The sequence below is a fragment of the Misgurnus anguillicaudatus genome, chromosome 21 (genome assembly GCF_027580225.2).
Source record: "Misgurnus anguillicaudatus chromosome 21, ASM2758022v2, whole genome shotgun sequence".
NCBI classification, from domain to species: Eukaryota; Metazoa; Chordata; class Actinopteri; order Cypriniformes; family Cobitidae; genus Misgurnus; species Misgurnus anguillicaudatus.
The window spans coordinates 22,171,715-22,182,846 of NC_073357.2; the positions used below are offsets into that span (position 1 = coordinate 22,171,715).

Sequence of the window (11,132 nt, forward strand, 5' to 3'; positions counted from 1 at the left end):
AGCACGTTAGTGGATATAATGTAAATGACACAAACATATAGTGAATCATAATTTATCCAGAGATAGTGGAATAATATTTTTTGTGTGTTGCTTGCTCGTGACTCACTCCGCCCGGCGGTACGCCTCCAGTATCTCAAGAAATCTGATAAAACTAAAGCCTAGGTCCTCAAGATTAACATGAGATTAGCAGAAGCAGCATGTGCTATGTGAGCTTTAAATAAACTTTATATGGCATATGAACATTACCCTGAATGCACTAATGCATAAAGAAATCCTAATCAAAATTATTTTAGTACTAAACTCTGTGACTTTGAAAACATGCATTTATTTAAACTTCTTATTTATTAATTAAGTGTTTCAATAGACTACATGAGTCAAAGCAGGTGTGCTTTCGAAGTGCCTTACAAACACATTGGTCCAGCGGCACGCACAATAATTGTTTTACATCAAGTGTTTATCTCAATATACGGTATTATCATGGTGTTGTGTATGAATGAAGAAATCAATTATAGACAAGTATAAAAGTAAAAACACCAATATTTTAAATACCAGCATTTAAAAATGTATTTACTAGGGCTGTGAAAATTAACGTCTTAATAACGCGTTAACGCAATGCTAATGCTCTAAATGGTTGTTGAACATCTAAAATGATCTTTTTTTGTATGATTTCTAAGAGCTGTACCATCCTAATTCTTAACTAATACACAAAGAGTGGTTGTCCATCAACTTGCGGATCTGAGATTTTGGTTTAGGTTTTAAAACATACAGGAATAAGAAAATAGAGTGCAGGACTTGACAGTTAAAATAATTATTAAAGGTGGGGTGCATGATTTTTGCGCAAGTTCCATGGCGGGTTGCTATTATTATGACGGATTTACCAGGCGCACGCCAGGAGCGGTTCACAGCCAAGGAGACCGACGTTCTCGTAAGAGCAGTCAAAGACAGAGAAGTTGTTTTGTATGGGGATGGGAGAAACCCGCCCAAATCAGCGTTGGTTAAACAGGCGTGACAGGAAATAGCCACAATTGTCTCGTCAGCTGGCATCTACAAGGACGTTGCGCCGCAAGCGCTACAATGATGTCAGGAGACGGGGGAATCCCAAGCTTGCCAGCATAAATCGGGCACGCCGTGTAACGGGAGGTGGATCTGCCTCTACACAGGACCTGACGCCAACAGAGGACATCGCTGCTTCCACCCTCACCGCTGAAAGCCAAGAAACGCAAGCAGTCCAACCCCAAAGTACACTTACAAATCAAGTTCACATACATTAAGGTTTCTTATGAAAACATTTTAATTATTATTTACATAAAATAAACGTAATACAGGCACAAAAACTAACTAATGAAAAATTGTAATCTTTATTTGCATGATAATTTTTTAACGCAGCCACACAATAAATAAAAACTATCACTACAATGCTCACCACAATGATTTCCCTTATCTCATGTGTTAATATTTTTTATTGATCTTTGCAAAAATATCTGTTGCATCTGTGTAGATTAGATAAGCAAAGTGTGTGCGCGTTGTGCACGCTGTACATTATGGTCAAGCATGCGCCCTTAAAATAGCATAATGAACAACGCGCCACTGACTTTAGATTATTATTTTTTGGTCAGTGGCGCAATTGTTTTTTGAAACTGCAAAATAGCATCAGGGATGGTTTGCGGCAGAGCACGCCTATTTTTTTGCGCTGAACCGCTCAGGGTGCGCAAGTTAATTCCCTAGTTTGCCGACGTGCGTCTGTGGAGGGAAAAACCTGCTGTGCGCCGGTGCAAAATACGAATGATACATGCGTCACTTACAAAGTCAATTGCGCTGGGTGTAAGATAGGGCCGAAAATCTGGTATGTCTTAAGTGAATGTTTAATTAACTGTTGAGGAAAAATATTTGATGTGTAACATTATATTAGATCCTTTTTTTCATTACAGTAGATCTTAAAGCTGTCTCAATGTCGATCAAACAATAAAAGAAAAAAAAGTTGAACATATACTGATATTGTTTTAGACCTTGTGTGTGCCAAATCTATTAGTTTTACCAGTGATTTTAATGTATGGATGCGGTAATTATTGTGGTAATTTTTTTTCTTCTTAAAATTAACTTTGCTGACTCTGTCAACTTCAAACAGTTGTAGCTCTGTCATGTTTTGTCAGATATCAACAAATCATGCATTGTTTTGAAGTTTAATAGAGAATGTCAAAATAGAAATAACTAATTTTTGAACATTTGCTCATTCCAACTCAATTTGCCAGCACGGTACACAAATGATGCAGCAGCAAACAGAAATTGAAAAAGAAAAGGATCTTCTGAAAGTAAAATTCATATACAAAACGATGGCTGATGGTTCTGTCAAAAAGGTAAACAGGCTGATGTAAACATACACTTACATAAAGCATCTATATTTGTCCACACCCATGTTGATTAGAGTATTAAAAACTTGAAAAGTGTTAAATTAAGGTAAATTTAGAACAAGATAAAAAAAAGGGTATACATTTGTAATTTAATTATGCTATTAATTTAGATTAAATATTTGAATCGATTGACAGCACTAGTATTTACTTAAGTAATATTTATTTGTTCATTTACATGCATCTTTTAACAAGAATTAAGTCAATTTGATAGATTTTTCTCAACAAAATGCTCTTACTGTATCCCAGAGGGCGAGCTGTCTCTCACTCATACGACTAAAGCCAGTTGTAAGAATTTTGCCGTCCGCCAGAAACACAGCTCTCATCGGCCTGGTGCCCTCGTGAACCTTTTCCCGCACCTGAGTGTGACAAAACAACCACGTGAAAATGATTTAGGCCTTCCTATTTGATGTGATGCAGTGAGTTAAAGGCCTTTTTGTACAGGCCATTTTCATTTTTCAAAATATTAATTAAACACTACAAAAAATTAGACATCAGAGGGACCAAGCTGACCTTTAATACAGTTCCACGACGGGGGTCAATGACACGTAAGGCTTTGTCTTTACAGGTGGTGCACAGGACACTGCCCTCACGGTTCCAGCTTACGCTGTATATGAGGTCTGGATGGGCATCACTCAGCTGGTACACCAGTTCACCGGTGCCCACATCCCACACACAAAGGACATTATCGCATCCTAGCACACAGCCAAAGGAAGACCAAAGATGAGAAAGAAATGACAGTTTAAGAGCAAAATTTGCATCTCAGATATTTACATGCCAATGCAAATTAAATTCAAACGTTTCTTTCTTTGTCTGGACAAACACAAAGTAAAGTAAATCTTTTGAAAATATAGAATGGAGAACAATGAAACAAAGCATCTGCCAAATGCATAATGGAATACTGCAGGCAGAATCGACAAATGCATCCTATGCTAATAGCCCACGAGTCAGACATCAGACCGACTGACAAACTCAGTGGACTTGGTTTACAGTAATACAATTTTTGTTTACATGTTATAATCTTTCTTCAACAAATCATTAAGCAAAACAAGATTGTCAAACAAATCCAACGTCTCAAATTAGGGCTTGATAGAAGATATAAAGCAGGTTAAGGACACCAGAATTAGAACACTGTGCCAGAACAGAGTGGGACAGAGAACAGACTAATCCAAGTTCAGCATAAGGTGCAGGTGAAGTATATATACACATCCAAGCATCTACATATGCTTACCTGCAGTCAACAGGATATTAAGAGCAGAGGGGTGCCAGGCTAAGATCCCAACTCTTTTACTGTGACCCTCAAGAGTCACAACAGCTTCAGACATGGGTGCTGTAAGACCACCATCAGGAATCTGCCAAATCTGTTAACGTAGAAAAAAATACAATGCAACTCTTTTAAATATTAGCCAATGATTCCTATCCAGAACGTTTCTCTTTGAGGAAAGTGTACAACTCTGTGACAACATGGTTAAAATAGTAACTGAATTACCAAAGTTATTAACCACTGAGACTTTATTCAGCAACATTGAAAAACTGCAGTGTGTACAATGCATAACCGTATCTGTTTGTAAGCTATTATATTATTTTAAAGTCGCTTTAATATTGTAATTACAGTAATGACTAAAAAGTGCAGCTGTCAATAAACAAATAAATAAACAAAATCATTAATTCAGAAAATGAAATCACATCAATCAAGTCATTTAGATTCCTACAGAATTTTTTATTGATGGGGCTTAAGACCTTTGCTCACATGGGTGGATGTTTTCCCTGCTTATGAAATTATAACACAATGCATAGACTTTCTCACAGGGCTGTAAAAATGCAGGCCACTGAAGGCCGGATCCTATTGTAAAACTAATTTAATTAAATTTCATCAATTTGATTTGTTAGATTTAGATTCACTTTGATAATATGAATCAATTACGTAATCCTGGTGAAAGGACACTAACTACATCACAATGCTGGCTCTTATGACAAACTGCTTCCTCATTTGCATTTCGCTTTGGGTCTTCTAAATGAATAAATGTAAATATTGTTTAAATTACACAAGTTTTGACGGGTTACAATGAACAATTCTCTTATGCAAAAAATTAAAGCAGTCTACTATAAATTAAAGTTTTATCAATGTACACTCACCTAAAGGATTATTAGGAACACCATACTAATACTGTGTTTGACCCCCTTTCGCCTTCAGAACTGCCTTAATTCCACGTGGTATTGATTCAACAAGTTGCTGAAAGCATTCTTTCGAAATGTTGGCTCATATTGATAGGATAGCATCTTGCAGTTGATGGAGATTTGTGGGATGCACATCCAGGGCACGAAGCTCCCGTTCCACCACATCCCAAAGATGCTCTATTGGGTTGAGATCTGGTGACTGTGGGGGCCATTTAAGTACAGTGAACTAATTGTCATGTTCAAGAAACCAATTTCGAAGTGATTCAAGCTTTGTGACATGGTGCATTATCCTGCTGGAAGTAGCCATCATGGGTACATGGTCATAAAGGGATGGACATGGTCAGAAACAATGCTCAGGTAGGCCGTGGCATTTAAACGATGCCCAATTGGCACTAAGGGGCCTAAAGTGTGCCAAGAAAACATCCCCCACACCATTACACCTTGCACAGTGGTAACAAGGCATGATGGATCCATGTTCTCATTCTGTTTACGCCAAATTCTGACTCTGAATACCATCTGAATGTCTCAACAGAAATCGAGACTCATCAGACCAGGCAACATTTTTCCAGTCTTCAACTGTCCAATTTTGGTGAGCTCGTGCAAATTGTAGCCTCTTTTTCCTATTTGTAGTGGAGAGGAGTGGTACCCGGTGGGGTCTTCAGCTGCTGTAGCCCATCCGCCTCATGGTTGTGCGTGTTGTGGCTTCACAAATGCTTTGCTGCATACCTCGGTTGTTACGAGTGGTTATTTCAGTCAAAGTTGCTCTTCTATCAGCTTGAATCAGTCGGCCCATTCTCCTCTGACCTCTAGCATCAACAAAGCATTTTCACCCACAGGACTGCCGCATTCTGGACGTTTTTCCCTTTTCACACCATTCTTTGTAAACCCTAGAAATGGTTGTGCGTGAAAATCCCAGTAACTGAGCAGATTGTGAAATACTCAGACCGGCCCGTCTGTCACCAACAACCATGCCACACTCAAAATTTCTTAAATCACCTTTCTTTCCCATTCTGACATTCAGTTTTGAGTTCAGGAGATTGTCTTGATCAGTACAACACCCCTAAATGCATTGAAGCAACTGCCATGTGATTGGTTGATTAGATTATTGCATTAATGAGAAATTGAACAGGTGTTCCTAATAATCCTTTAGGTGAGTGTATATTACTGTACTGAATTTTATTTACAGGACAGCAAAGCACTGGTGAAGCCCCAAAGATCTCATTGTTTGTACTGATATTTATATGACAGTAAATGAGGATGTAGTTGTTGGTTGTATGGATCGATACAGACCTTAACAGTACAGTCTTCTGAAGCACTGGCAATAACGTTGTCATCATGTGGGCACCACTGCACATCCAACACTGGAGCAGCGTGACCGCACACTGTCGGGATGTTCTGGTCCACTCTACCACTCTAGTGGTAAAAGACAAAAACACTGTAAGGTGATCCAAACACCTCCCTCCTGTTGTCAGTTTTACAATAATGAATCAAACACAGACCGGCTTGCCCATTTTAGAAGGATCTCTTGACAGAAATGCAATATAATATACATAACTATATTATCAGTGGTGTATAAAGGCTTTACATAATGAACTGTTGTGTTCTGCTTAAAATTCACATTACAACTTTAAAGAAATAGTTCACACAAAAAAGAAAATTGTGTCATAATGTATCCTTTCATTTTAAACATAATTTTATTTTGCGTAATAGACAGAGCAAATTTAGGTTATTAACTTAAAATCGAATCTGCCCTAATTGTGCTTTGCTGGGTTTTAAGATCAAAAGCATGAAACAAGTGAAATAATGAATAGTGCATGAGTGATTTGTTTGAGTTGGATCTTTTCAATTTATTGGATAATCCAATTCAAAAACTGATCTGAGTGATTCATTAAAATAGCTGACCCAATAAACCAGTTGCAGGAGTATAAATAAATATTCATCTTTTGTCTGAATTAATCCTAGAGAGTTAATTTGATTAACCAAACTACTGTAAATATCTTAAACTCCACCCACAAGGCTTACAGCACAAATTAATCATTAATATTAAAAACTATTGTGTATTGCAAAGTATGCAAACCTTGGCAAGTGGTACCACAAGAAAGGCTCCGCCCCCTCCAGCCTCAATGACGACAGCGATGAACTTCGGATTGACAGCACACAGGGGACCATCCCATGTCACACGTGATACTCTGACATCATCAAGGCAATGCTCAGCCTTCCATGCTTGGGCAAATACATGCCTAAACTTACTCTGCCTGACAACACCCCTCCTGAAGGACATAACTGTTGACAAAATAATAGGAGGGAATTAAAAAACACGGAAGCTTGTTCATTAAAAAGAAAATAAGAATGTTACCGTTAATTGTACATGCAGCATTAATGAATCATACCACCTGACAGTTATGGGCTTAACATATGACAATAACCTGTTATGAAAACAATTAACATACAAAATGACCAATAATACTGCAGCTAGTGTCACACATTTAAAATTAAAGGTCAAATGATGTGGATTTTTTTTGGCTGCTGCTGATACCAACATTAAGATACATGCGATATTTGATGAATAATCTAGTATTAAAAGTGTAGGATCACTTATAAAAAGTTTGCATGACAATGTAATCTTTGATCTGAAGCAATGGTTTGAAATTTGTTTTCTAGATTCTAAATATTTTTTTTCAATACACTAAAGGTGCCGTAGAATGGAAAACATCTAGGCATAGTCTATTCATCTAGGGCTAGGCATAGATGAATAATAAGGGTTCGGTACATGTTAATGACATATTGTGAGCCTTAAACACTTTTATTTTCTCCTTCTAATGTAAACCTTGTGCATGCAAAAGACTGCTGGAAAACAGGCCAAGCTCAAAGGAATAGTCTACCCTTTTGCCATATTAAACTATGTTATTACCTCAACCTAGACGAATTAATACATACCTATCTTTTTTCAATGTGTGCACTGTACAGCGCATTATGAATGTGTTAGCATTTAGCCTAGCCCCATTCATTCCTATGGTACCAAAAAAGAGTTTTATTTTGTGGCACCATACTTACTGGTATAACTCCTCATGTAACAGTCTTTAAATAGGGAAAACACGGAAGTGTTTGGTGGCTTCCCTGTTTGGTACCATAGGAATGAATGGGTCTAGGCTAAATGCTAACACATTCACGACACGCTGTACAGTGCACGCATTGAAAAAAGATAGATATGTATTTGTCTAAGTTGAGGTGATAACATAGTTTAATATGGCAAAAGGGTAAACTATTCCTTCAACAAAACACTGAAACCCCATTCACACAGACCTTTGGTCCCAGAAAATACCCGTAAAATTGCCAGACAAGCTTTTGTGTGAACGCAAACATGTCCCGTAAATCTTCTGGGATCATTGCCGGAAAGAGGACCTAGTAAGATACACGGAAAACCCTCTGTGTGAACAAGAAGTCGAAACAATCCGTAATGGCCGTGTCATAGTGAGGACGCGCGCGTCATCACAACAAAAGTTATGGTTCAGCTCTTTAAAACGAGAGATTTACATGCATATCAACATTCACGACGAGAAATGTCACAAACTAGATTGAAGCAGTTATCAGGAGACGCATAAACAATGACACGTGTGCAGTAGTGAGGAGGACGCGCGTGTTATGGCAACATTAAGTTTGTTCAACTCTTTAAAATGAGGGATTTACAACATTTACGATGAGAAATGTCAACAAACTGGACTGACGCAGATATCAGGTAAGTTAGCTCGTCACTTACCGCGCTGAAGCCGAGATCATTCAGCAGCATAAAAGAATATCGCGTCACATGCTCATATGAGCTTATGTCTGAAAACTGGATTAAAGCAAAGATCGGGGAGCTTGTCAAATATCCACTCTGAAGCTGAGATCATTCACCAGCATAGAACGGCGCTTCACGCGCTCCTTTATAGTCTTATCATAAACAAAAATGCATGCGAGTGGTTTCTGGAGATATGCAAACTTCAGATGCTGCGTAGAATAGTGCAGGACTTTACAGGTCACGTGTGTTTCCGGGACCTTGCAGATGCCGGCAAATCATTGGCAGTGTGAATTAACAAAAAATCAAATGATCCCGGAAAAATCCAGGATGCATTTTTCGTGTATTTTCCGGAATGTCTGTGTGAAAAAGGCTAGACTGTGACGTTACATGTCGCCCCCAACATTAAATTAAGTACAATGTTGTTACAATGCTAAAACAAAGTTGTTACAGTTACTGCTATATGCTAGTTAATGCTATATGCTAGCGATTAGGCTGAAGTTCTACTATTGACGTTGCAGTTATGTTTTTTGCAGGTCCACACTGGAAGAAAAACACAAACTTACCACCCAGAAACATGCATAAACAATCTCATAACAATTGATTATTACTCAAATTCCGTATCTTCGTCTGATACAGGCTCGAACATAAGGTTCGTTTACACAAACACAGAGCTACTGCACCGAAGACAGCCAATCATAGCAGAGCTCAACATTATTATTCATGACTCATGACCCTTTCAAATAAGGTGATAATAGACCTTTTCATTCTAAAAGCAAATCCCAGGGTTGTAAATAGACAATGGTAATGTGTAATAATGGTAAATGTGAAACAGTCACTGGATAATTATGTATTTAATAAAGCCACATACCTTCTATGCAGATATCAGAGAACAATTAAACAGATTATTTCAATGAATTCTTTGGCACCTTTAATGTCTTTCATCACACCTAAATATTTAATTAAAAACAAATTGACTAAGACTGAATAACTCATAAAGGAATAACCACAGCGAATACAAGCCCAGAATAAGTGGGAACTACTGGGCAAAAATCTGATTGATAAAATGCTAAAATGTTATTAATTTTGTACATTTTAGAGAAACGGCATCTACTTTGAAAATTCTGAAATATAACATAATTCCTAACTTCCATTTGTTAATCGTACAGTTTTGAAAAGTTTCCTATTATTCTAAACTTAAAATATAATGAAGAACAATGACTTAATATAATAAAATATAATGAAGAATGAGTAAGTGACTTGTGTCTTGATACACTAATATTTAAAGACATCAAAATAACACTTCTGTTATGTTCTGTCAATAACATTAAAATAACTTTAAAATTGTGTCAGTTAATAACAGGAATCTGTAATGTTTTTATTATAACTAGTCAAATTATTATGCCTACTTAGATATTCTCCTGTACTACTGGCTACTCTGAGACTTCAGTATTAAGGTAAAAGTGAGAGCCACTGTTGTTCAATGCAACTCTAGAAGCATCTGAGCTGTCACATGTCTCAGGTGTACACGAATGAACAACACCGCTTAATTCAGACACCACATAGCATCAACAGTCAAGGTCTAGTCAGAACTACTGACCAGCAGGACTGTGCTATAAAACACAAACACTTTAAACCACTTCATATAAATAGATTTTGTTCATTCTGAACCTGACGAATAGTGAACAGTAGGGGTGCGCTACATTTTCACTTTAGAACGAAACCCCTCAATGAGAGGTCTTGTACATTACCCACAATAATTTTTGTAAATGAAATACTAATACTAATGTACACGTGTAAACAATATGCACATATATTTAAATAGTTTAAATTGTTTAAAAAAAATTGGATCATCTTTTATGTTTTTCATCTCACCCTCTCTCTAGCATTAACTCTATTCTTACTTGTACACTGTGCTTATTGAATGCTCCCTCTTTTGTTGGTCGCTTCAAATAACAGCATCTGCTAAATGAATGTAAAATGTAATGCAACTTAAAAAGCAATATAGGTCAAACAAAATACATAATAAACATAAAAAAGAGCACTTGCAACCACTATGACATCAATTCTATAAATACATGTATATCTTGATGCAAAAAATCAAGGCAATTAAGCCAAATGACGAAACATGCTACAAGGTAATCAAAAAAATGCATTGATCATAACATAATAATACGAGCAGGTTACATCCAGTAAATCTAAGTTACTGTACCTCTGCTGGAGATTTTCTTTCTTCTGATTCCGTCGTATTTGTTTCTTTCGTTCTATCTTTATTTCTTTTAATATATTGATAAAATGTGCTTCTTAGGAAAAAAAGCGATTCGGGATACAAAATGACAATTGTCCGTTTAAATGACGCTAATCCTGTGTTGTTATCGTCGGTATATTTTGCATGGTCAGGTGGAACAATAATATCCAGACCATTTAACCATTTACGAAAAACCTAATACAGATTATTGCGTAAAATAAATAAACAACTGTGTATTTTCTGAAGACGCAAACGGTTGTTGTTCAAAATCTTACAGTAAAGATTTCCGGAATTCTGAATAAATCAGAAAAACGTCAACTACGGTAAAGAATAAAAGATGACGGATGCTAAAATTCCTAAGCCAGTGTGCCTAGAATTAAAACCAGCGATGTGTGAAGCTCGCCATGGTGAAGAGTCAACAAAATGGCCGTTGACGCCGTTTGGTGAGTTAAAAGTCCCCCCGGGTGGATACTACTATTTTAAAATTCTTAATAATTTGACAGCTTTTTGTGGGCGTTGGACAGTC

The 11,132-nt window shown here is 37.1% G+C and overlaps 1 protein-coding gene across 1 annotated transcript in view; it reads right to left on the minus strand.

Annotated features, from left to right (window-relative positions):
* Positions 1-10,867, minus strand: part of coro1b (coronin, actin binding protein, 1B) — a 32,084-nt gene extending 21,217 nt beyond the window's left edge. Inside the window, exons 1-6 of the mRNA XM_055196748.2 lie at positions 10,571-10,867; positions 6,661-6,866; positions 5,874-5,996; positions 3,637-3,766; positions 2,919-3,100; positions 2,645-2,764 (exon numbers count right to left, since the gene is read on the minus strand). Of these exons, the coding sequence (XP_055052723.1) occupies positions 2,645-2,764; positions 2,919-3,100; positions 3,637-3,766; positions 5,874-5,996; positions 6,661-6,864 (759 nt within the window). The 5' untranslated portion in view covers positions 6,865-6,866; positions 10,571-10,867. The remainder of the gene's footprint in view (positions 1-2,644; positions 2,765-2,918; positions 3,101-3,636; positions 3,767-5,873; positions 5,997-6,660; positions 6,867-10,570) is intronic.
* Positions 10,868-11,132: the final 265 nt, after the last annotated feature.